Source organism: Podarcis melisellensis (assembly GCF_964234715.1).
Source record: "Podarcis melisellensis genome assembly, chromosome: 2".
Classification (NCBI taxonomy): Eukaryota; Metazoa; Chordata; class Lepidosauria; order Squamata; family Lacertidae; genus Podarcis; species Podarcis melisellensis.
Genome location: NC_138529.1, coordinates 52,584,194 through 52,611,690, shown reverse-complemented (window position 1 = coordinate 52,611,690; position 27,497 = coordinate 52,584,194). Strand labels below are relative to the sequence as shown.

At 45.6% G+C, this 27,497-nt stretch overlaps 1 protein-coding gene and 1 long non-coding RNA gene across 2 annotated transcripts in view; both read left to right on the top strand.

The window, feature by feature from the left end:
• The window catches only part of LOC309364094, a 56,387-nt gene that overhangs the window by 10,134 nt on the left and 18,756 nt on the right, over window positions 1-27,497 (top strand). The gene's annotated exons all lie outside the window — the stretch shown is intronic.
• Window positions 7,726-9,593, top strand: POU4F3 (POU class 4 homeobox 3; the record flags this gene model as incomplete). The annotated part of the gene is made up of 2 exons (XM_081900820.1): window positions 7,726-7,845; window positions 8,133-9,593. The coding sequence occupies 2 exons, from the start codon at window positions 7,726-7,728 to the stop codon at window positions 9,123-9,125; spliced, it is 1,113 nt and encodes a 370-aa protein (XP_081756946.1). The 3' UTR covers window positions 9,126-9,593.

Sequence of the window (27,497 nt, the reverse complement as noted above, 5' to 3'; positions counted from 1 at the left end):
TTTGTTTGTTTGTTGTAGTTTTCTATTACATTTTATTGTAATTTATATTTGGTGTTAGCCGCCGTGAGCCCAACCCTGGCTGAGGAGGGCAGGGTATAGAGAAAAAATTATTATTATTATTACTACTACTACAGCATTTTCTTCGGATCCACCAAACTGAGTGCTATGTTTCACTATTTATTTGTGGTGTAATTTCATGCTACTGCCTTACACTTTGAAGCATTGTGATCTTCTTTCCAAAGGGCAGCACATGAGTAAATGTAGAAAAACGAGAGGGGAACCCACTAGATTTTTAAAATAAAAAGTTATATGTTTTTAACCTGAGAAAAAGAACAATTTGTCAATTGTATGTGGAATAGTCTTTTAATTGCTGGAACTATTTTAATATATATATTATTGATTTTTGAGTATATTAAAGCTAAGAAAACAGTAACAATATTTACCCGAATTACAGAGATAGTGTTAAAAAAATACATTAGAAAAAGACTTGCAATAATTCCATACAATGAGAAGAGATCAAACAAAAAGTTAAATTAAATTAAAACAAAATTACTGAAACTAGGCAGGAGATGAAAATGAATATGATTTGATGAGAATTACTACATGTTTTAGCTAAGGAATGTTACCATTAAAACATTATCAATACAATCTAGATATCAATACAGATGTGAAACCAGACTCGGTGTACAAAAGTCATTCTTGATCCTGCTTTTCTACATAATACACAAGTTAAACAATAATCACAATTTAAATGTCAATTTAAAACAACTCCAAACAGCGTCAAAATATATAAATAACACATATGATTCCATCTTCCAAATGTAATGCGAAAGGACAATATCCAGTTTTCTGCAAAATACCTTAACTCCCACTCAAATCTTGATATCCGTGTATGAAATGCCTGCAAATAGCTCACTACTAAAATGTATTCTACATAGGGTTAAACTGTCTCAAAGTTTCATCATCTATACAGTATTGGTAACCTTTGCCTGCACTCCAAATTGTGATAACTAGCTGTGGGGTCATCACTGGTAAAAAAGACTGCCATTACTTTTCTTGTTTGGGGCTGGGCCCTATCACTGAGGTTGCCCACTGGGTAGGGGGAAAAGGATAAAATTCAGTGTGTTTGCCAGTGTGTATTCAGTTACCTGCAACAGTACCATAGTACCCAGTTTAGGAACCAAACTGGCCCCTAGAGCACATCAAGAGCAATAGTATATTGGGTCAGGCAAAACAACTAAGGTGATTTGATGCATCTGACTGCTTGAACAGGATGTATAATGTGTGCCTGACACATGGAAAGAGAAATCATGTCAATGCTATACACTTTGAACTATGAGGCAAAATATTCTGGGTTCTACGTTCTGTTGTTTCCTTAGTTGTACAGTTTAACTGTAAAGAGAGTCTTCTATTATACAACTGCCTGTTTCCTCCTAATCTCTGAACTGGGTCAGATAATAAAATGATTCACGTGAAAAGATCCATAAACTTTTCATATAATTTTGTGTTCAGAGTGAGTTCACTGGAGCATTGTCAGGGTGTTGTTTATTTCCTCCTCCTTCTCCATCTCCTCCCTCCAGAAAGACCATCAATAATTTACTGGGAGGAGAATGATCTCTCAAGTTGGTTGCAGCTTTCCTTTTATTCATGTGAACAGAGTTGCTTGATGGCTAGCCATCTGGGTCTTTAACTTGTTCCTGTTTATGGTTTTCAACTTTCCTGTTTGTGGGGTTTAGACAAACCAGACAGGGCCTGAAAGGTTTGATTTTATTTTATTTTTTAAACCTCATGCAATAAAGAGTCAGCTCAGTTAGATGGAGCAGTCCATGCCTAAAAAGAAAATCAGTCAAGCCAAAATTCATAAATTCATTCATTCATTCATTCAGGAGGCAGGAAGCACTTGGGTGGAATTCTTATCAGAAAACAAAGAGTGTCTGACAAGAGATTTGTTCCAACTGAATATCATATCTGAGCTTTCAGTGTTTATCTGGAATGTGTCTTTAAAACAGTGCCTTGTTTTCGAGACCCCTCTAAAAATATGCTTTATTAAAATGGCATCTCATCTTATGCCCCGGCCCCAGTAATCTTAGTTAAAAGGACATTTTAAGTCCTTGTGCATGAAACTGAAGATCAAGTGTCAGTTTCATTATCCGAATAGCTGGCAGCGGCTGGATGAGCAGGAGAAACCCATTGCTAAGGCTCTTGTATGCAATCAAACATTTCCCCTTTTATTTATTTACTTTAACTCACAAGTTCCAAATAGCAGGAGGGTTAAGCAAAAAGACAAAGGCCTGCCATTTATCCATCTATTAATTACCTCTAGCATGGTAGGGCCGTCTGTAAATACAGTGCTACTTTAGATAAAACTTTCATGCAGCTATTTAGGCCCTTTGAAATATAAATGATTTCCTTTAAATTTTTTATCATAAATCAAGGCATGGAGCTATGCGACAACACACCGATTCCCCCCCTGTTGGGAGGAAGCTCTCTCTCTCTTTGCCTTTTGCCTTTCAAAGCCTAGTTCATGTTCCACTTCCAATTGCCTGGCTCTAAGGCTTGATGGGAAGTGATGGCATGCTGCAGTCTTGTCATCAGGCCCTCTGCTCCTTGGGCTGCCTTGTCATGTTGCCAGCAGATCTAAGGAATTTAAAGGGGGAAAGAAGGGGGGCAGGGAGGTAGCGCTTTAATGGCCCTGTACCAGCAGAGAACAGAGAGATGCTGCTGGACTCACTGTGGAGAGGTGACCGCCCCATCCCGTAATCTTTACCAAGGCCTCTTTGTCTGGCTTTTGAAAATCTCCCCAGACCCCTCACTGGTCCTGCTTCCCACCCTGGGTGTCTTTTGCCTGGTTTGAATGTCTCCTTGAACTCTGATAAGGCCTCTTTGTGTATTATAATGATTTGATCATATGTGTCATAATATGTTTTTGAGGCCTGTTTGTTTCCTTGTGATGATGGGGGGCTATAACCTGTATTTGGTTGAGCACTAAAAACTGTTGAAGGTTTAGGCCTCTTGGATAGAGGATAGAGCTCTCTCTCTCTCTCTCTCTCTCTCTCTCTCTCTCTCTGTGTGTGTGTGTGTGTGTGTGTGTGTGTGTGTGTGTGTGTGTAGAAACTAGCCTACTGTAACCGAGATAAACTTTACCTTTGTGGCTCTGTCCACTTTTGCCACTGGCTCCTCTCACAACTGGTTGTGGCCTCCATAAGGGAATGTGGCCCTCAGGGTGAAAAATATCCCCCACCCCTCTGTTAACAGCACCAGTCAAATAGCATTTTAAGATTGCCTGGGTCTTTTAACTCTACGTTAGTTACATTAATTTTATGCTGGAATTTTATTGCTGTTGTTTCCTGTTTCAGTATATTTTACTGTACATGATTCCACATTTGGTAAGCTTCTCCAAGAGCTTCAGTTGAAGAGCGGCTAATATGTTTCTGGAAAGAAGGCAGGCAGGCGGCCAATTATACTCAGCTCCTTCCTGGATTTTGCTGGATAGCATGGCTGGTTGTGATCCATGTCCTGTCTCCACAGAGGCCTGAGCAGGCAACAGAGTGAGAACTGGGATGGAGAATGGACCGCTAGATATTCCTCCAGTTTTTAATATCAATCAATAGATTTATTGCATTAGCCGTGTGGCCATAGCATAATATACATAGAAATAACAGCATAAAATGGGGGTGGGGAGGTAAAAGTAGATATCGTCCTGGGCGAATACTTTAAAAAAAAAATGGGGATAACAAAAGTAACAGGGGATTTAAAAACATCGAGTGACAGAGAGTACAAAAACAAAAAAGACAAAAAACTGCTGAAAAAGGGGGGAAAAAGGAGCTAGGACAAATCTGAGGAGATGAAGGACCCCTTAACGATCCTCCTCCAGCCTCAGCAGTTTTTTTGTCTCCAGTTTTTAGTAACTGGAAATGCTATTTCAGGGAATCTCCAGATGTTGTAGGACTCCTGCTCCCATCAGCCTTGGCCAGCATGGTCAGGAATGATGAGAATTGTACTCCTGGAATATCTGGAGAGACACATGTTCCCCTGTCTTTGTTGCTGGTGGTGACAATTTAAGATTGGGCAAGCCCACTACAAGAACATTAAAAAAAACCTCTGGGACCAATTAGTATGAATGGATTGTTTTATTTCTTTGTTTCTATAGCATGACAACCAAGGTGGCATACATGGGGCAGGATTCAACTAATGAGTGCTGTCAGTGAAAGTGAAAGTGCAATGGGGATTTTGCCTTCTCTGCCTTCCACATGCCTGTTTTCAACCCCACCCCCAAAACTGGCTCAGGAGAACCTCCAGAACAGTGTGCACGGGGAGGAGAGAGGAGATTGTACACTCTTACATTAACCAAAGATTATTCATTCATTATTGGCATCCGTTTGTCTCTAGAGACAATGGAGTGCACCTCTGGGGATGAAGTCAAACCGCTGCATTAGCAGCACCTAAGTAACCTCCCCAGGGTGCAAGCCTGGGCAGTGTGTATGGAGGTCCTGGGCTGCTCGGTCCAAAGGAAACCAGAGCAACATATTTAGCACCAACTTGGCTGCAGGAGTTGCCAGAGGGAGGTGCACAAGATGTCATCCAACCATCTTAGGGACTCCACTCAGTGGCGGAGCTTTGTGCTCCAGCACCGGGGGGGGGGGCAGAGAGCAGGTGGGGGCATGGCTGGCACACGTCCCGGGAGCATGGCATGCTGCCCACAGGGGCTTGACGCGCGTCCTGGGGATGTGGCATGCTGCCAGCAGGGGCGTGGTGCCCAGTGCGGGTAGGGGAGCATCCATGATGGCACCCCACCGGGATCGCACTGCCGGGGGCTGTACGCTCCCCCCGCATTCCTCTTTCTCCGCCACTGCCTCCACTCCAAATTTGTGTAGGGTTTACTCCTTAGACTTTTCTTCTCCTGAAGATATCTCTCAAGGCAGCAGAGGTTTGGTATCTGATTTTTCATTCTTCTAGATAGGCTAACCTCTCAGATTGACAAGGCCCATCTGCCTCTCACTTCCCCCTAGAAACCTCCTTCCTGACCATTAGACCCGCTATTGGCCTCGTCCTCTCAATCTGCTGGAGCCTGTCTTCACAAGCAGGGGATATTCCCAAACTCACTGAGGGTTTGAGAACCATTGGCTACCCTCACCTCAGACAGAGGGCAAGTGGCAAGAACTGTACTCATGGATCCCAAAGATGGATCCCCCCCAATCACTGCTCTTCACCAAGCACTGCTTTTGCCTCCAGGATGGCAACTGCAGGGGCAGCTGATACTCCTAGGAATTGTGTGGTAAAGAGTTGGGTTTGGCTGTGTGGCCTCCAGTAGCTGATCCTGGCTGTACATCTGGGAGTTCACAACTGAGAGGGGGCGCCTGAGAGGGCCCCCTTACAAACCACAGGAATTCCTCCAGCCTGGAATCAGACTTTGTTCCTCTTCTCCCTCCCACCACTGCTCCAAATACTTTGTGGTTCCTTCCCTTGTGGTGCCCTGTGCTGGCTCTGAGCTGCTTCCCTTTGCCCTGGCGGCAGCTCTGAACACGTGGCGGCTCTAACGTGGGGCACCTGTTGCGTTACTCTGCTGTGCTCGCTTGCCACACAGTTCCAGGAGTGAGACAGATGGGAGAAAATTTGGACAGCTTTAGTTAGCCAGGAGAGAGAGCTAGATCCCCTTCACAAAAAAGAGGCAATGAAGATTCTCCCTCCCTGCCCCCAAGCTCTAATGGGGCAGAGCCTAGAAGTTCCTGGACAAAACAGGTTCCCACAAGTAGTAGCAGTTGGCTGGATACCCACTGGGATGGTTTTAAGAGAGGATTATACAAATCCTCGTGTATAAAGTTATCCATGACTCCTAGCTATGATGGCTATGTGTGTCAGGGACTGGCTGGGAAGCACCAGTTGGGAATCCCATGGGAACCCCCAGAGGAAGAAGGCTCATAGCCAAGGTTTTGGTGGTGGGACAATGATGCATGGCCAGGGGGAAGGAAGAGCAGAGGAGCTCTTTTCTAGGTTGACCTAACCTGTCCCGCAGTGCTTGTGTACACAGTTGCATAAGTTCCCCAAGATTGGTCAACAACCCTTGTTAACCAACCCCCAGTAACAGGTCTCTCCCATTGGCCCATTTTCAGGAGGTGTTTCTCTCTGCGAGTTGTTTCCCCGGCTAAGTAGCCACACAAGTCATCGCAGGAAAGTCTACGTACCGTTCAAGGAAAGAGTTTCTGCACTGCTAGGTTTTTAGAAGCCGACCGAAGAGAAGCACTAAACATACTTTATCCTTCCTTAAAAGAACCAGAGATTTGTGCAGCTGTCAAAAAAGAACGAAAAAAGCATTTAAGATCAACGCCTTTTAATAGATTCAGATTATGACACCCAGGAGATAGAAAACATCTGGAACCTATAGGCATTTTTTTGCGGCTGGGGAGAAGAACCGGCAGTGCCCTAGATGAGTGGAGATTTCCTTGGACCTGAGTCAAATTTTGTGCAAACAGGTTCCACCTTCATGAAAGAAATATGGGTAGTGTGGGGGGAAGGGGGCAGCTGCCCCCCTAGATCAAGTAAAACAATAGAAATATTTAACCAATCGCATGAGTTCTGCCCCCCAACAAAGTCCTGCCCCCCCTCAAGAATATTGGCTACACCCATGACTGGTAGGTAGAGGAGCAAGAGAAAGTGTTTATTTATTAGGACTTGGGGTGCAGAGCCAAGGTATGCATGCAGAGGCAATGGGTGTGTGTGTGCACGTCATTTAACAAAGGGGGTGTTCGTTATTCCAGGATAAATTCTCTTTTGTGTGTAGTGATTAGAGTATCAGAGTAGACTTGGGGAGGTTTCAAATCCCCACTAGGCCAGAATTTGATCCTGGACTGGTGTCTGTCTGTCTCTCTGCCGAACCTTACCTCACTAGGCTGTTGTAGCTGTGAAGATAAAAGAGAGAGGTAACCTATGTATGTTGCCTGGGAGGAAAGCTATGTTATAATATATCCAGCAGATCTGCAATGTGCAGCACAGCGAAAAGACACGGTTCTTTTCCAAGCCTCCAAATTCTTACGTATTCTGCTGTTGTAAAAAATAAAAATAAAAATGGATAGCTCAGTTGGCTGGACTACTAAGTGATGATAACGCCAAAGTTCAGGTTGGATCTCTGTATGGGACAGTTGCATATTCCGGCATTGCAGGGGGTTGGACTAGATGATCCTCAGGGTCCCAACTCTACAATTCTATGATTTGAAACCCGGGCCCCTCGGGAGCTGGAAAAAACGCACGGAGCGCCACAACTGGCCAGGTTTGTCGCCTTGGGACGGTGCGCATTTAGCTGCTTTTTTCGTCCTGGCCAGTTCTCCGGCCTCTTAACGTGCTGCCAGAAAGGAATCCCTGTCACAGTCGACGGGGCGGCCTTTTAAAAAAATGGCTTTTGGCAGGATCCTTCCCAGCGCCTTAGCTGGGGACCCCCTGCTCTCCTCCTGCTTGGCTCCCATCCCTGGGGCTCCCCCCCCCCTTCCCTCTTGGCCGGCACCAGCAGCAGCAGCAGCACGCGTGCGCACAGGGTGCTGGTCCCATGGCAGGCAAGGCTTGTAAGATGAGTGAAGAAGCCGAGGTGGAAGCAGGCGCGGGGCGGGGGGGCCGAGGCGCAGCGCCGTGGCAAGGGAAGCGTTGTCCTTGAGCACCGCTCACTTTGACAGGCGCCCGCCAGAGAACCAAGGCGGCCTCGATGCCCGACGCCGCGTCCCGGCCAGGTGCGCCAAGATGCTGGGCATGAACGCCAAGGCGCCTTTCGGCGTGCACCCTGCCCTGCAGGAAGCCAAGTTCGCCAGCCTGCACTCCAGCTCCGAGGCGATGCGCCGCGTGTGCCTGCCAGCCCCGCAGGTACGTAGACGGAGCCTCGCGACTGCTCGAAGGCACATTTTCTGACAGGCCCGGCTTAATGTTTTTTTCATGTCTCCTGCACAATCTCTCTCCCTCTCTCTCCCTCTCCCCCTCCCTCTCTCTGATCCACATGTCTGTTCCAGCAAAGCATCTTGCGCCTTCATATTAATTTTTATGACCTGAGCTTTGAGAAGAGGAATCTCTGTGCTTGAGAGAGAGAAAATGTGTTTGAATGCCGACTTGACGGTATTCCCCACTGACGGCGCTCTGCGCGTTCTTGCTTGCAGCTGCAGGGCAATATATTCGGGAGCTTTGATGAGAGTCTGCTGGCCCGCGCGGAAGCTCTGGCGGCGGTGGACCTGGTCTCGCACGGCAAGAGCCATCCTTTCAAGCCCGACGCCACCTACCATACCATGAGCAGCGTCCCCTGCACGTCGGCGGCGTCCAGCTCCTCGCCCCCCGTGGCCATCTCGGCGCCCTCGCACCACCATCACCACCACCACGCGCAACATCCGCACCATCACCCGCACCATCCTCACCCGCACCACCACGCCGGGGCGCAGCACCAAAGCCTCGACGGCGGAGACCTCCTGGAGCACCTCTCTCCCGCGCTGCTGGGCGGCCCCGAGCCGGGCGCGGTGCTGGCCGGCCCCATGCACCCTCACGCGCACCCACACCTGGGCGCAGCCATGGGCCACCTCCACCAAGCCATGGCGAGCATGGCGCACGCTCCTCCGCCACCTCCTCCCTCGACGGCCCCGGTGCCGGCTCCCCACGCGGGTTTGCCTTGCCTGGGCGACGTCGAGTCGGACCCTCGCGAGCTGGAGGCGTTCGCCGAGCGCTTCAAGCAGCGGCGCATCAAGCTGGGCGTGACCCAAGCCGATGTGGGCGCAGCGCTGGCCAGCCTGAAGCTGCCTGGCGTCGGCTCTCTGAGCCAGAGCACCATCTGCCGCTTCGAGTCGCTCACGCTGTCGCACAACAACATGATCGCGCTCAAGCCCGTCTTGCAAGCGTGGCTCGACGAGGCCGAGGCCGCCTGTCGCGAGAGGAGCGCGCAGGCCGAGCTGCTGCGCGGCGCCGAGCGCAAGCGCAAGCGCACGTCCATCGCGGCGCCGGAGAAGCGCTCGCTGGAAGCTTACTTCGCGCTGCAGCCGCGCCCGTCGTCTGAGAAGATCGCCGCCATCGCCGACAAGCTGGAGCTCAAGAAGAACGTCGTGCGCGTCTGGTTCTGCAACCAGAGGCAGAAGCAGAAGCGCATGAAGTACTCGGCGGGGCACTGAGAACGCCAGGTGCACCAAAGACCATAGATCACATACATATATCTATAGCTATAGCTATATAGATCTCTATAGATGTTGCTCGACGGCAACAGGGAGCGGAATAAATGGATCTCTGCAAGGACAGCCCTACCGAGCCACAAAGCCATGGACCTTAACCAACCAACAAACGCTTCCTTCTTTTCCTCTGGCCATCGGCCGCCTGGTTTATTTATTTTATTTATTATTATTATGATTACTATTTATTGCTTATTAATTATTTTCATCATCATCATTCAGTTGGCACAGCTTACTGTTGTTCCTCCCTGCGGGGGCGGCTGCAAATCAAAACTACTAACCATCCAAAATAAAACGCGCGCACACACAAAAAGTTTGTTTCTCCCCCCAACTTCCAAGCCATCTTTCCCCGTTTCATCCTTCTGGGTTTCTCTTCTCACCCGAGTGTGTGTCTTCTGGCGTCCTAGAGAGTGTATGAAGGTACTGATTTCTTTTTTTTAAAAAAAGAAATTAATGACGCAATAAGAACGGCAGTGGTAGATGCAGTTCGGAGGGGGAATAAACCGCATCTGGATTTATGCAGAGAGAGGTGGGGGAGAGAGAGAAGACTGGGAGAGAAGAGAATGAAGATTTATTCAGATTTTGTGGATTTGTATAGGTGGGCAGGGGGAGGCTATTTTCTGAGAGTCCGCTATTGTAATTTGAAGCCAGGTTTGGGTAGCTTTTGTTGCTCTACCGCCTTTTACAGGCTTGGTCAATTGCATGCTGTGGATAACTTAAAAAAACAAACAAAAACAAAACAAAACCCGATTCCTTCTTAAAAAGCGGAGGTGGGCCGAGCTTTCTTTTTAACAGCGAAATGACTTGGTCTTCTTTTTCAGACACACACACACGCATGCCTATCTCCAGATGCAGTACAGTTCGTTGTTTCTTGGGTGAGGAGAGAGGAAAGAAGAGGGGGTTATCTGAAATAAAACCATGCCGAATGGAAATCTTTGTTGGGGAGTGGGGAAGCTTGCATTCCCCACCCCCCATCAACGACTCGTGGATGCGTTTACTTTTTTTCCATGGGTATTTCCAAACACGTGTTGAAAGGTCATACTGAGCCAGCAACAAGTAATAGATCTTTGCCTGAGGTGAGCCACTGCATCCACATGGCGTAACGTGTCTGCCCACCCCCCACCCCGCCGCCCAAAAGGCACCTCATCCCGGTCGACAAGTAAAACTCCCCTTCTAGTAAGGAAAACTTTCACCCGCACAGGACGATCTGCAACACTGACTGCATAAAAGCTCATTGGAACTGGAGTTTACTGGGTCTAGCGGGCTTGAAATCCGAGCTCTTGAGTCTGTTGAGTCTGAGTCACTTTAAAAGAAAAACAACAGATGTGAGACTTTTCATTGCACCTCCGAAAAGAGTTTACTTTTGGCCCACTGCGGAACCCATTTTGAACTGAAGGCAGTCCCGTAGGAGTTTTTAAAATATAGCTGTCAGTCCTCGTCCGGGCTTTGATCTAAACATGTTTCTGCACTAAGTAAAGAGTTCTTTTTGCAAAATGTCTTGTCTGTATTTGTATCCGCCCCTTTCCTTGGAAAATTTATATTTCCTCCCTGTAATTGGGGCATTTTGTCCACTCCTGTCATCTCTACACCTTTCTCTTTGTCACTAACTTTCTGCCCCCGCCTCCCTGGAAAGACATTCTGAAATTTCTCAAATAAAAGAAGCTTTATTTTTCAACCTGAACTGAAGTTTTTTTTCCTCCCTTCCCCGCCCCCACGACTGTTTTGTGGGTTGATCTTGTGGTTCATCATGTTTTCTGTTTAGATGGAGAAGTGGGGGGGGGGGACGGGACAGGGAGAAACATTTTTAGGCGCGCTAAAATGTTTCTGTGAAGCGAGTGATATTTGTGCCAGAAAAGAGAATGTCACATCTTGCCTGACGAAGAGTTCTGGAGAAGGTGAAAGCTTGCCACGGTTTTGTGACATTGTGGTTGACCCCAGTATAAATATTGCTGAACTAGATTTTCCAAATATTTTCCTATACGATGTACTCCGAGTTCAGAGGGGCTAACTCATCGGAAAAGCGTTACAGGGTTGCTGCGATAGGGGTCAAGTCGTTCCTTAAGATTATTGTATGTACTGTATTACGTTATACCTAATTTCGGCCCGCATCTTCTTCCTAGAAAACCAGTTCTTTCTTCACATTATATCATACTTTGACTGTTGATGCATTTCTTACCGCTGTTCCCACGTGCAAACTTTTTTATTGGATGGTCAATGTTTTGGAGAGAGAGAGAGAGAGAGAGAGAGAGAGAGAGAGAGAGAGAGAGAGAGACACTAATATAACAACATCTCTTGCCAAAATCTTAAAACTTTATTGTGGTAAAGCCTACAGAGCCCACTAATGGTGAAAATAATTTCGCAGTTCATTAAAAAAATAATTCAATTTTTATCGCTGTTCATAAAAAAATAAAACAAAATACCGGACTGATTGTTTTTGTAAGAAAGTTTAGCCGAAGCCCCTTCTCAGCAGGACAAGGACGGAACTTCTTTGTCTGAAGTTCCATTGAGAAGGAAAGAAATCGCTCAAAACAACTGTATCAAAGGTTGATTTGGAATTCTGCTTAAAAGGAAAGTAGGGCTTTTGTTTATAAATCCCCGAAGCACCTTAAAGGATTAAAAATTAATGCTCGAACCGCAGCGATCTTCGGAATGTCTCGCCCTTGCATATCAATGAATATCCAGCAACAAAACTCCGACCACATTCTGCTTCCTTTGAAAAAATAACAAGAAAAGCTCCTTACTGAGTGGCTTTTTTAAAAGTTGGGTTTTTTTTAGTCCCATGAAGAAAATCGTAAGAAAGAGCATTAAACTCTCCTTCAGCGCCCTGGTTTCATTTTGTTTTCTCAGCGAGCCCCAATGATTTCCCCCAATCAAATGTCCTTTAATAATAAATGCCCTTGTGTCATTACATTATATTGTGGGTTCTGAAATTTTAAAATAAGGTTGATGCAATATTAATTGGATAACGTAGTATAAAAGGGGCAGAAAGCAATGCTGCCTGCATCCTGTCTCTGCTATCCGCTTGGATTTCAAGAAATACTCTTTTCAGGGTTGGTGGCGGTTGTTTTTATTTAAAAAACAAACTAACAGGTAAGAGGCATTTAATGATTTTAACATTCCTGCTTACTTAGCCTGCTGCATTGCTGTATTTTGAACGTAGCCTCCTGTGTTATTTGGTTTTTGTGTGCCCCCCCCTTTATTATAGTCTGCCTTCCTCTTAAGTCCAAAGGTAGCTTTGCTGCTACCTAGTGCTCCCCCGGCTCGGGAGACTTTTCTTCTTCGATTTTCTAGGTAAACATCCAGTTTCTATGAGGATTTGCTTTAATAGAACCGCATTCAATTTTAGGACAGGCTTAACAAATTCTCTAGTTCTCGCTCTCTTTCTTCGGATACGATCCCGGGAACTGAAGAGTTTCCCCAAAGTCATATATCAACAGAAACAGATTTTTGAAACTTTTTTGAAACCCAGTTGGCCTTCCAAAGTTGATGTTCTCAATTTCAGCACCTGGACAGCTCCCTGCATAGACAGACTGTCCATTTTTAAAAAAAACACACGATTACTATTAAGCCAACCTCAGGGCATTCCACTTCAAGAACGCAACTTTCTTGTCCACGGAGTTTCCCAGATTTAATCCAGAGGATGTGCTTTTGGAAGGGATTTCTTGATGTACGTCCCTTAAAAAAAACACCTCATCTTTTATTGATAAGCAGCTGTTGTACTTTATTAGCTTCTTCCTTTCTTGTGTGGATTGCCACGAACCGCGCTGCGCTGCATTTAGCCTGTCTCGCAAAGGCAGGCAGGTAAGCAGACTGCTACTTACAATGGGTTAGAAAACAGGAAAGGGGAATGACGGGGGCGATGGTTTCTCATTGACTGTTGCCGGATATAGCTTGCAGTTTGGTGAGTTTTATATTGCCCATCGAGCGGATGTTTCGGGAAGCAAGTTCAGAACTTATAAGGTAAAGCAGAACAAAAGCGATTCTGGGAAAGAGAGAGAGACTCAGAGAAAGACAGACACACACACACACACACAGAGAGAGAGAGAGAGAGAGAGAGAGAGAGAGAGAGAGAGAGAGAGGTGTCTGTTACCCTTCTTAATTTTTAACACGTGCAGAATAGTGCCAACTGCCTATGTTAAATGACTTGTAATTGGACAATAAATTTCTTATGCCTGGATTTTGATTAGTTGTCTTGAGGGGTCCCTGTCCATTCTTCTGCTATAGGTTCCCATGCATTTTCATTCCGATGTAAGCGCAAGCGGGAGCTTGTCCTTCAGTCTCTTTTTTACCCCAGTCCCATCGTGCAGAGTGAAGGCTTGTCTTCCCTTCACACCCACAATTTCCCATGCGGTGATGAAATCAGTCTCAGCATCTTTCAGCTTCTGTGCACTGTTTGTTTGTTTGTTTGTTTACGCGTCCAACATCTAAGTCTCGTACATGCCTACTTAGAAGTAAGCCCCGCTCATAAGGATGCAAAAGGGTTGCAGCTCAGAGGGCCAGAATCTATCCAGCAGCTGGTTTCTGTGTATGAAGAGAAAGAATTCAGAACTTCTTCTTCTTCTTCTTCTTCTTCTTCTTCTTCTTCTTCTTCTTCTTCTTCTTCTTCTTCTTCTTCTTCTTCTTCTTCTTGTGATGGGCTACAAAAAACTATGATATGTTCGTTCCTGCCGATATTTCTCGTTCCCCTCAGTTGCTTTATAAAGTAGAAGGAAACAGTAGAATTCTCTCTCTCTCTCTCTCTCTCTCTCTCTCTCTCTCTCTCTCTCTCATAATATGGTGGCCGATGTGAGTGTGCAGATGGTATTCCTCCCATCACGCCTTTCCCCTCTCGCTTTTTCATTGAATAATCGAATTGTAGAGTTGGACTATGCAGGACTCTTTGGCCCAACGTGGGGTCCGAACTCACAACACTGTAATTAGGAGTCTCATGTTCTACCGACCGAGAGAACCACACACCGAGTCAGACAGCACATGGCCTGTCTCCACTGACCGGCAGCGGCTCTGCAGGAATCCAGGCAGGGCTGTCTCCCAGTCCAGCCCCGCTACCTGGAGAGGCCGGGAAGGAACGTGGAACCTTCTGCATCCAAGAGAGATGCTCTGCCAACGGACCAGGGGCCTGACTCAGCAGAAGGAAGGGCTCCTATGCTCCTTCCTCTGTGTGGGACTCTCCGAGTCCTGCGGGCCTGCTTGCCTCCTCCCTTGCGAATCCACTGAGTGATCGCGTCTCATACACCAAGGGGGCGGAGGGATCCCCCCACCCTTCCCCCACCTCGCCCCCCGCTGCCCGGATCAGCCTCTCCCAAGGCACCTCCCCTCGTAATTGCCTCTGCTCCTCTGGGCCAGCCGGGGCTAGAGTCGCGCTGGGGGATCTGATCAATTAGTCATTAAGCGGCTCCATTAGCTTCCTGATAGAAACGCCCCGTGTCAGTTTCCTTGTTTGTGAATGAAAGCATTCATTATGAGCGCCGCGGAGGGGCAGGGCGACGGGAACCTGATCCGGCCAGGCGGGAGGGGAGCGGGGAAGGGGACCCAGCGCACAGGCAGCGCCATTCCATCCCGAAAGGAAGGCTTCCTTTGACCACAACTTCCAGCCGAGCGTCTTCTGGTCTCTTCTTCCAAGCCAGACGCAAGAAGAACGAGGCTGCCACCCCCCACACCCCACTCCTTGGAAAGGAAGCCCTGCGGAGCTCACAGGGACTTGAGGAAACATGCCCCAGCCATAACAGGAGAAGCGATTATGGGTTAATTTAGGACGTTTTAAAAATCCAATTGGACCATTGATTCGTTCTTCGTCAGAAGTCCATGAAAAGGCTTCTTGCTTGCCTGGATGTAGGATAGACTCTATCCAATAGAGTAGGTGGGTGGTCTGTAGAAACTAGCCTACTGGACAAAGGTGAATTTGCATTCATTGCATTCACTGCCCACTTTTGCATCCAGTCCTGCCTTCCACTGGCATGTGGTCCCTGGAAGTTGCCCAGAAGGGAATTATGGTCCACCGTCTGAAAAAGGTTCCCCGACTCTGTTTTATTCAATATTAACAACATCTACCAAATAGGTCTATATTTTAGAGAGCAGAGAACTTGCAGGGTTTGTTTTATTTTGGTCATGGCGAGTCTAAGTGCTGTCTGAGCCAGAAAATCTTAATGTCGCTCCTATTTCCATTAACTAATGGAACACAGCAATAACACCAACACACACACACATACACACACAGACACACACACACACACAGAGAGAGAGAGAGAGAGAGAGAGAGAGAGAGAGAGAGAGAGAGAAATTATCCACAATAAACCCTACTGGATCTAAGGGGGACTGTGGAATAACCATCCTTGGTAGATTGTGCCCTCTGGGTCAGAAAGATCTGTCTGTCGCTCACTCTGCCAAACTTTAGTGGCACCCAAATATGCCATTTGAATCAGTTGCTCTGCTTTGCTTCCTGGTAGAGACTGCCTCTGCTTTTGGTGCTGTTCTTGCAAAACTGAGAGACAGTGAGGTATAGTGCTTAGGGTGTTAAGAGTAAGGCCTCAGAGTCCAGGGTTCAAGCCTTGAAGCTCACTGGGTGACCTTGGGCCAGGCTCCATATCAAAGCCTAGCCTACCTCACACAGTTGTTGTGAGGATGAAATGGGAGAGAGGGAGAACCAGTTACGCTGCTCTGAGCACTTTAAAGAAAGGGTGGGGTATACATGAAATAAATGAATAGATTGGGAGCCACAACACAGAGTCTTCTGTATGCCCAGGAGAGTAGTATCCAACTCAAAGAGAAAACTTAACATTCCCAGTAATGCTGCCTCACCCGTGAGATAAGAGTCTCATCTCTATGGCGGTCGAGTCAATCCTCCAGATGGAGATATGATAGCAGTGTATAGTGTTCATTTTTCTACTGTTCATGAATGACATTTGAAGAAAGTGTGTGGCCTGCTGTTTCTTGAATAAGAGAATGAAAGATGTGAAACAGAAAACTTGCTTTCTGCATGTGAGTCCTACGAAAGACCAAAGTTCTATACACATTCCCGTCAAGGAGTTGGTCCATCTGGACATTTTGCTGTTCTGTAAGAAGTTTTTCTTGGTGCAGACATGATTACAACATGACAGCAGTCAGGAAAGACTGTGCCATTTCCCCCCCTGATCTGACAGGATGAGGGGACCAGAGAATGACAGGGAACCTTTTACCCTGTTATGGTTGTGTAGGAATGTGGGCAGGTGCAGCTTGACATGCAGTACAAAAGTGTGGAAGAGGCTCAGATGACACTCACATTCCCTTACCGTAGTCTTCTCTGTTCGTTAGCTCAGTTTGCTTGCAAGTTCACCAGCTCTTGACACAGAGAAAGAAGAGAAGTTTGCCAGTTCCGATTTATCACAACGTTTCCATAATGCAGGGGTTGCCAACAGAGTGCCTGTGGGCACAATGGTGCCCTTGAGATCTCCGCAGATGCCTTCTGAGCTCCCTCCCTCCTTCCATCTCTCTCTCTCTCACACACACACCTTAGTCAGAATGAAAAGCTGGAGGAAGTTTATTTATTATTAAGAGATTTCTATATCATCCTTCTCCAAAAATACACAGGGTAGTTTACAACAAAATAAAGCAATATACAACATACTATGTAATATTATTCACAGGAACTCAATTAGCAGCAGCATAATTCGAAAATGACTTAACCCACAAACCTCTACAAACCTGACTATAAAAGGGCCCAATTTTATGAACATAAAGTTTGGGTGAGGCACATTTCAGAGGGGAGACATTCCACAGATGTACAGTCACATGTTTTTCAAGGCTCAGTTTGATTCTGCTGGATTTCATCCCTTCGAAAAGCAAAGTGTGTGTATTTGTATGTGTGTGTGTGTGTTTGTGTGTGCCTGTGTCTGTGTGCTTTCCCTCTTCCTGCCTCTCTTTCTCTCTGTGTGGGTGATCTGGGGGAGGGGTGATAGTTGTGACCAGAAGGGCTGTCACCCATAGCACTTGCTCAAAAATCCAAATGTCCTCACAGACCTAAAAAGGTGCTTGGCTCTGCTGTAATGCAGCTTATTAAGAACCCTAGTTTTAGCCACATAGTCATCTTTCTGAATTTTAAAGATAATTCACACACATGCACCTTAAAAGAAGAAAGCATACATCCCATTAGTTTAAGCTCTCACTTGCACCACCAGCCTCTTTGCTTCTTATGGATGGTACTCCGATGCTTTTGACAGAACCCGGACAGGCAGACGTTTAGTAGTGGCAGGAAGAGAAGAAGCTTTTCCTGGGAAAAGGGATGAAGTGATGGGGGAAACTCCATCTGCTAAATGTCAGGTTGCAGTTAAAAGACCAGGAGCAAGGCCAGCCAAAGAGTTTGCAACTGAATCAAAACTGAATGCCTGCCTTTAATACAAGGAGTGGATTGTAGCTGCACATAATAACTGCCTTGGGATTAAACTCCCTCCCCCCTTTCTTCAGAGAGAGAATTCCTACAAAAGTAAGAAAGCTATCACCTCTAGGCAAGCATGATGGGATGAAGCCAAGAGTTAATCATCAGCTCAAATGTTAGGCTGCAATTCAGGGTATATAATTAAAACATAAGACAAGGCAGTCTGTATCAACCTGATTTGGTGAAATGAACCCACTTCATCCAGTCAGATAGATGGTTAACATATGCCTCAACCTGAGGTTGCATTTGCCCCAGAGTCAATTTTTCTGTTGATAGGGTTCCTGCATGCTCTACAGCAACATAACAAGTGTACATTCAGCAGGTGAACCTTCCAGGCAGAAGCAGTGGTGGGGAAAATCTTCACCTGCTGAATTTCTGCCTGTTGTGAAGCTATTTGATTTGTCATGCTTGTCCCATGCTTCCTTCAAAGAGCTAAGATGGGTTTGCAAGAGTTTTCTCATTTTAGCCTGACTGTTCGAGAAGTTAGGCTGAGATTCAGCAAGGAGCATGAGGCCATTCAGTTTCATAGCTGAGAGGGAGTTCTGCTATGGTTCTTGAAAGGGATGGGGAGCTGTGTGGGAAGGTGGCTTATCATCACTGGGTCCAACCATTGTTTGGTTGGTCTGTGGTCTCCACCACAGACACCAGCTTCCTTGGCAGGAGCAGCTGGATCTGGGAAGCTGCCCACCATTTACATGTCCCGCATTGCCCCCCAAGCAAAGCAGAGTGCTCCATGGCACTGCAGGAAATTTGAGGAGTTGGGTGGCTTCCTAGATTAAAGTGCTGCTGCCAGATAAGCCTGTGGCAATGGAAGCAGCTTACCAGGAGTGCCAACACAGGGGCATCAGTCCCTACCAGGAGGTTTGGGCAGGAGGAGTGGTCCAAGGGTGTTGGGTGCTGATGGCAGCTGTGCTATAGCTCAGTGCAAAAATATGCCATAGGGATCTCAGATGCACAAGTATCAGCAACACTTACCCCTCCTCCCGTAACCTAGCTGCTTCATATAAACCTCACTGTGTCTCACACCTACACGACATTTGGAGATTTCTTCATGGTTGCAGAAGCACAGAGAGCATAATGTTGTCACATACCTGTATTGTTCTTGCTTAAATAGGAAGGATCTGTGTGTGTGTGTGTGTGTGTGTGTGTGCGCGCGCGCACAAGCACATGCATCTCTCTGTGTGTGTGCATGCGCACACATGCACATGCACACACACACATGCACCTTGCTAAATCACTGGTCATGGAAGCACAGCAAATGGATCTATGGCAATACCTGTGTCATATATTGCAAATTAAATCAGCTGGGTAGCTCAGTTGCTTAGAGCATGCTGCTGATAATGCCAAGGTTGCAGATTCGATCCCCATGCAGGACAGCTGCATATTCCTGCATTGCAGGGGGTTGGACTCAATGAACCTCAGGGTCCCTTTCAACTCTACACTTCTTTGATTCTATGATTACTAGCTTGTCCAATGTAAACAGCTAAGAACATAAGGAAGAGCTTATTGGATCAGACAAATGACCCATCTAGTCCAGCATCCTGTTTTCACAGTGGCCAACTAGATGCCAATGGGAAACCCATAAGCAGGATTCAAGCACAAGAGCACTTTCCCTCCCTGTGGTTTCCAGCAACTGGTATTTGGAAGCATCACTTCCCATCATGGCTAGTAAGTCTTTGATAGCCTTTGATCGCCCTCTCCTCCATAAATTTGTCTAGCTGCTAGCAGGAAGCATATGCATAGCATTTGTGGAGTAGCCACTGGTTTTCATTATCTGTAAGATAAAGTGCTTCTTTGTGCATTCTCCTTGCCTTGCCAACCATCTGGGCCAGGACCTGCTGAAAACTCCCATACAACTAAATAAGTTGTAAGTTTCTTCAGCTGGTTGTTTCATCAGTGCTGACAGCTCTACTTTCAAACTGAGTGTTACCTTGAACTTTCAAATTAAACATTACTTTCGATAGACTCTGACATGCAGCGTAAGAGAATAACACTTCTTTGAAGCACAGAGACCAAGTGAGAATTACCAAGACCTGGCACACTGGTGAATTTTTCAAGATCTGTACAGATTCAGAATTGAAAATAAGAGCCAAGCTGGAATTTGATGATATCATTAGAAAACTTGTAAGGCAGAAGCAAAGGCTGTTTTTGAGCTTGAGAACGTCTCTAGTGAGCCAGAAGTGTTGAAAATGAGCAATGCCCATGTGATGCCAACATAATGGTGGACATTCGCATAACTTAAGGAACACAAGGCAGCTCCCAACTCTACCTGGAGATGCTGGGGATTGAACCCAAGACCTTGTGCACGCAAAACAGATGCCACACTCATCCTCCTTAAAAATCTGAATGCACCACTGAGAAAAGCTGGGTTCTGTGACTTGTATCAGTAATGCAAACTAAGAAAGATTCCATGTGCTTGGTTAGATTCTGTTACTTACTCAGCATCTGATAGTCAGGGAGAGGAACTATATAGTGCTCACAATTCAACCACTTATCTCATTTTGAAGTGAGTGAACATGAACATGAAATTTATTAGTCAGAGACCAGCTTGTGAAACACAAATGGAACTGCAATCCCAATAGCAAAACAAACATTTAAAACAATACACAACAATGGATTTCAAGTTTTAAAAAAGTGTGATAGGCATATAAACACATAAAAACTTTAAGACAGACTACCTTCCCCAGAATCGGTCACGGCCGGACCTAATGGTCAGGGGTCCCTTTACCTTTACCTTACCTTATGAAATGACCCAGAGTTGCCCGTGGAGCCGAGTTTGGGAATTTTCTTAACAAACTAGATTGAATCTCATTGGTGCAGTTAGGTAATTTTATTTAGACTTTGGGGACATCCTGGTCTTACTTGGGGTAGTTAGTGCAGGGGCTCTTTCAGAATGTAGCAAGCCAGCCTGGATGTTTCTGAGGGGCTTCTTGCTCATTCTGCTAAGAGGGACTCTGAGCATCTACCCCCAAGAGTTCTGACCAAATGGCACCATTGTCTTAATTCATGGGAAGGTATTCTGAGCTCTCACACACTTTTCACGGATGACCCTTATCATAATGAAAGATGCAGCTGTGATGTCCAAGACATCAGCCCATGTTCTTTTCCTCTCCTACTATATTATAGGCTTATCAACATATCAGATGTGGCATATCCTTTCCCTGATACCATTACATGGTGACTTTCCCTCCATTTAAAAAAATATTATTTGCCTTATCGTCATTCACTAAAGTGGAGAAAAGCACAGTGTAACGATGTCAGGACATGGATAACTTGTCCTCCACATTAGTAAGGTAAAGGTACCCCTGCCCATACGGGCCAGTCGTGTCCGACTCTAGGGTTGTGCGCTCATCTCACTTAAGAGGCCGGGAGCCAGCGCTGTCCGCAGACACTTCCGGGTCACGTGGCCAGTGTGACGAAGCTGCTCTGGCGAGCCAGCACCAGTGCAGCACACAGAAATGCTGTTTACCTTCCCGCTATAAAGCAGTACCTATTTATCTACTTGCACTTAGGGGTGCTTTCGAACTGCTAGGTGGGCAGGAGCTGGGACCGAAAGACGGGAGCTCACCCCACTGCGGGGATTCGAACCGCCGACCATACGATCAGCAAGTCCTAGGCACTGAGGTTTTACCCACAGCACCACCCGTGTCCCTAGTCCTCCACATTACAAAGGAGGTTTTAAAAAAAAAAATTGTACTCCCCAAAATTGTCATCGCAATTCTTTCTTAAATCCTTATTAATTTTGCTGAATCTTTTTAATTTTGCTGTCACATATTGTCCAAATGTTTTTGCTGGTTGATTTAATTGCTGGATGATTTAACAGTATTTCATATTCTGTACTTTCCACCCAGTGATATTTGATACTGGAAAGGTGATCATTTATAGGATTTGGTAGCTAACATGCAATGGTGTATAGTATTTGGCAATATGGAAAGCTGATACCTTGTATTATATTGAGTGGAAAAAAGACTGAGGTGGTTTTAGTCCCCCTGCTGCATAACCCATTTTAGAAGATGGATGGAGGAATGTGACCCTGTTAGTTCTCCTGAATCTCTTACAATAATGATCACATTATAAAATAAACTTTTCTCTGGTGATCAATATTCTGGGCAGGGCCAAGTTTGTTTGTTGTGTGTGTGTGTGTGTGTGTGTGTGTGTGTGTGTGTGTGTGTGAAGGCAATGGATGACATACAGGCAGAGAGTGAACGAGCATGCATTTGAACAGAGGGGGCTCCTCTATATGAGCCACTAACAACTGATTCCTCCTCTCCCTGTTCCCTGCTTGTTTCCTAATATCCTGCGCTGTGTCTCCTGAGGACAGCACATGGGGGATGAAAGCAAAGAAAACCAAACACGCCATTGGCGGCATTCACTCAATTGATTTTTACACAAAATTTGCCTTCATGCTCGAAGGATGGAAAAATGATCCCATTAATAATAAATCATGAAAACAAATGTGGGGAGGAAATCAATAGAGGCACATTTGGTGTCATAGGGAGATGAGGAGGAGAACCGGGGAAAGGAAATCTCACTACAGACATCAGATTAGCAGCACTGAGGTGTTGCGCTTGTTACATAATGCAAGGACTCTGCCTCTTTCCATTATATGCATTTTGGGAGGGTGCTCGGGAGAAGAAGCTGCCGCAGCACAGGTAGAAAGTGATGCACACTTCTCTCCACAGGGCAGCATTTCGGAAGCAGGCCAGCTGATCCCACAGTGGGAAGATTCAATTGAGAATGAGCAGAAAAAGAGGGGAGACCTACAAGAGAGCAGTTAAATCGCCTGTCACTTAATTTGTACTCAAGCCTTGTGGCTGCCACTTTCTTTCCATCCAAATAGGTAGACTAACAGAAGAAATGAAACTATAAAACAGTTCTTTCCCAAGCTATCCAAAACTTTTACATTGAAATAATCCATAATTTGAGAAGATATATTCAGTATTCATCAGTTTATTTGACTATACAGTATTCCGACAATATTCCAGGATTCCAGCTGAAGAGACTCAGCATTCACAGCACTATCCTTCCTGCTTCAGTCCAGCCAGTGTTGTTGTTTTTTCGGTCTCACTTGTTGTTTCAGCTTAATCAGTCTTGGGACACTAAGCACATTTTGCCACAGGCATAACTGAGCAAACACTGGATATTCCAATCCTATCCACTCTCTGTTTGTTATCGATGCTAGAAATCAGCAAACTGAAGTAGTGTTTTCAGTGCTATTGGAACTTGCAGATATCAGAATTTGCACATGCCAAAGTGTGTGTGTGTGTGTGTGTTTAACAAGCATTTCCTTTCTGCAACTGAGGGTTTGGATGCAGAAATAAATGAGACAAGAGAGAGTTACTAAATGTTCTATAGACAGAGACAGGCATATTCTCCAAGGATGCTCTATTGAAGGGAGTGAGGTCACATCCAAGATGGGGACATGTGCAAAAGAGACTTCACAGCTCCACAGCATGAGCTGCCCTGTGCCTTGAAGTCTGCATGATGAGATGTCATGGTTTTGGCATGGAAAAGGAAGTACCTTCCCACACTTTTCTCCACTCTGATTTTATACTAAAGTGGCATTTCTCAAACTTTTTGAACTTGGCTCCTCCCCTCACAACTGCACACAAATACGCCAAACAGCAAGGCAGCATTTCTAGAAGGAAGCAAAAGTTCTTTTTATCATTCTCACCGTATGGTTGTTCCTAATCCCATCCTGGCTGGCTGTTGAGTATGTTCCTTATTGTGAGTTACGGTACATAAATTATTGAAGAGTGCCATATATCCCTGTTTACTGACAATCAAAATGTACAAGTTGGAAAGGAAAACCTGCCATCACCTATCCAAAGAGAACAGCATTTGGGTAATGCAAAGTTCCTGAATGATTCAGTGATGGGTTTAAAAGAATAGGGTTTTGTTCTGTATAGTTCTTCTTTGGACTTTCAGGAGAGGCTTGCCTGCCCCAGCCTTCATATGAACATATGCCACAGCTCCAGGCCCTGAAGCCAATAACAATTCATGGGTGGTAGCCAACTAAGTAAGTCATACTCAGAGTAGTAGACCCACTGAAATAAATGGACTTCAGTTACTTATGTTTATTGATTTCAGTGGGTGGAATCACCCACTGAGCATGATATGCATTGGCTATCACCCAAGAAGGTATTGAAAATTGATTTGGCCATTGTCTGAGCTAGATTAATTTATGTTTGATGCTCCCAACTGGCAAGCAGGTTGCATGTGCAGGTAGCAAAAAATTAGCCTCTCACTTTGTTCAACATGCCTTACTAGCTGATGGCATAATTTACATGCTGTGCAAAATTTTTTAGAGTGGTTTAAAAAATCATGAAATAATATTTTTAAAAAATATAAAACCACAATCTTATAAAACAGCAAGCAAGCAAGCAAAAAAACAAAAACAGAACAGAACCCAGGAAAAAAGACTTATCAGTTCAAAACTAGCTAAGTTTGGGAGCCCTGGGAAAATATATAGGTATTTGGATGACACTGAAAAGATAGCAAATTTAGTGTCCTGTTATCTTTTGGAAGAACAGTCCATATGCCTGGTGCCGCCACTGAAAAGGCCATCTGTTCTGATCACATCTGCCTAACTTCAGAAGATGGAAGGACTCAGAGAAGGGCCTCTGATAATGATTTTTTTTGTTTTGGTAACTGCTTTTATTTTCATTTCTAATACACAAAAAACAATAACAACAACAAAGAGGAAGAGGAAGAGAACGGCTCAAAGCAAGAAAGGAAAAGAAATGTGTTATTGCAGATTATCCTGAGTTGTTTCGTTTCCGCTGTTCTTATTTTTGGAAGAGAAATATTGTAACTAACAAGTTCATAGGAGCAAATTCAGATACTTATGCACCCTCTTTTACATTTGCCATTGTGTAGGCCTTGAACAGAGGTTAATACATTTTCTGATACACTGGGAACTGGCATTCCCAGCATGTGCACCAAAAATACTACTTTCCTCTGCTAGGCTAGCGAATGCATTTGTGAAAGCAGTCTTTTGCAACTATTCGCATGAGTAAACCCACTAATTTTGCAGACTCTGAAGAGATGGTGCTCTGAGTATGAAAAATGTGTGAGAACTTCATATTAAATAATGACCACAATCAACAAAGATGCTTCACTGTGTACCCCACTGTGTACTTCTCATGGTGAGAAGTAGAGACCAGTCGTTTGAGCCTTGTTCTGTAGAATAAGGTTCATGTAGCTTGTTACCCTTATATGGGGTTGACATTTAGCTGGCCTCATCATTACCCTTGAAAAGCAGTCAGATCAAATCTTGCTGCCAAGGTAAGGTGGGAGAAGATTTGCAGCAAAAACAACATTAGTGTAAGTTCCATATCAAGTATTAATAAAACATGTTCCCTGGGACTCATGTACAGCTTGGATCCTGAGGAAAACATAAAAAGATAGCACATCCTGATCAGACATTAATATATTTGGGCTTCCCCTGCACCACCTCAGTTTAAAAAGGAAGACAAGAAAGGAGATTGTAGGTACTCCTTTCATATGCATAAAAAGCAACGCCAAAAGTAGAGATTGCAGTATTTATGGGAGACAGGCGAACATCTCTTTCATGTCTGGTGTTTGAAATTTCTTTCACAGTTACCTGTGGGAAAACAATGCACAGAGCTCACCCGAATATGCTGTATAATTCACACAACTGGAACTACATAAAAAAAAAAAAAGCTCAGAAGATAAACCCACTAGAAGAAGAGCAAATGTGATTTAGAAAGGGAAGATTACACGTTTGGAGTCCCAGACACAAGCTAGATGTGCATGAGTCTGAAAAGTAAGGTTGTTCTGCTGTGTATGAGGTTCTAATATCAAAGTACGGTAAACTTCAGCTTGTGCTGACAGCAAGACAATGCCTAGGTGACTTAGCCTAGGGCAGGCACGTGGTAGATGGCTCTTTTTCTGCTTTTGTAACATAGGGAAGATCTTTTCCTTTCCTTGTGTACCTGCAGTGTACCTTTTGCTGCCCATGAAGAACAGAGGGTGGAGGGAGGAAGTGGAGCGATTTAACTACAATGATTTAAATGTTAAGTCCTCTAAATTCAAATGCTTTAAATGTTTAAAGGAAGGTAATTTAGGGCCAATTCATGCATTATGAAATAACACTGACTGTGTTGACAAGAGCATCATAAAGCAGAAATGGATTATGTGTGCAGCGGATATTTTTGTGAGCAGGGATATCTGCAAGAGCCCTATGTCGACAATTCCTGCTATGTCTTTTTGTGAATACCCATTATACTGCTCATGCCAAAACGGACCATGCACTAGGGAAGCATGCACACAAGCTGTTATCTGTGCAAACCTGGGCTATTTTCTTCCATAGGGCACATGATTTCATGGAGCAATCTAAGCAGTTGGTGAGAAGGGAGAAAAAATCTCCATGGTCCTGGCGTCAGACTTGGGAAGGGTGCAGGAGGGGAGAATACATTTTCAGTGTTTGTGTTTTGTTTTGTTTTGTACTGTCCTGCCAAAATGCCCAAGGCAGTCCTGCTCAATGCCAACCTTCTCAAATACTTTTGCAATCCTGCCTGGTTCATATCTCTTTTGTCATTACCATTCATGAGAAAATGTTAATCCTGAATTTATGGTAAATGTTAATATTAACACATCATTTATTCTTCAAAACAATTCACTATGCTATGATTACTGTTGCTTATCCCAAACCTAATCTCTCTCTCTCTCTCTCTCTCTCTCTCTCTCTCTCTCTCTCTCTCACACACACACACACACACACCCCTTTAGACAGGGCCATCTTTAGCATATGTGCCCCCAAATTTGGTTTAGCCGCCCCCAATTTTTTTAGGGGGGGATGAACTCAAAGTTGTTGAGCTTCTTTTGGGAGGGGGGAAGCCAAAGTTGTTGACACTATGGACTAACAGAGCAATGGAGGAGGGGGCAGAGACTTTCGCTCCATTGCTTTTCACTGCCGTCGATCAAGAGGGACCAGTATACAGTAGGTATACATTTGGTGCTCCCCAGAATTCAGTGCTGGGGTGCACCGCACCCCTTGTACCCCTGGGTTATGACAGCCCTGCTTTTAGACCTCTGTGCCCTATTAAGGGAACAATACAACCTTAACGGGGAAGCCATCTGCGGGGTCCCAGAAAGTGGGGAAAGTGCCACTCCTCTGGCAGAGATATTAATGTGTCAACACTCACCAGCAGGAAGTCCTCAGGACTAAGGCCTCGAATTCTGCTGGCATATGTGTTCCCCTGGTCAGTGGTGTTGCAAAGGGGGGCCGGGGGGTGCGCCACGGGTGCCATTTCGGGGGGGGGGTGACAAGAAGGCACCCTGTGAGGGCTCGCAGCAGCATGAGCATCCATTGCGCTGCTGCCACCACATGTGGAGGATCCTCTGTTCACGGCTGCAACCGCGAGCAGAGGATCCCAGCGCCAGTGACAAGCAGCTATGTACAGTGCATGTGTGGCATCGCATGCATGCACTGTACATAACGATGCCGCACATGTGCTGTACATAGTGGTTTGCCTCTGGCGCCCCTTGAGTGCCATACGGATGGCGGTGAGATCCCTCCGTCACCGCTATAGCCACATGCAGACGATCCTCCGTTCGCGGCTGTAGCGGTGACGGAGGGATCCCAGCACCATCTGTATGGCACTGGAGCAGCGCCACCGGCAAATCATTATGTACAGCACATGTGCGGCATTGCTACATACGGTGCATGCATCGTACATAGCGACAACACATGCGCCCTATGTAGCGATGCCCCGTCCCAGGTGTCATGACGCCTTCGTTCACCCCTGCCCCTAGTGCTGTTCTGCCAGCAGAACAGGGCAACATGACCCAACATGGTCCCAAACTTTGGGTAGAAGCCTAAAGGTCCTGGAGAGCTAACAGTTGCATCCTCAGCATCCTCCGGAAGAATGGTATCCTCATGTCCA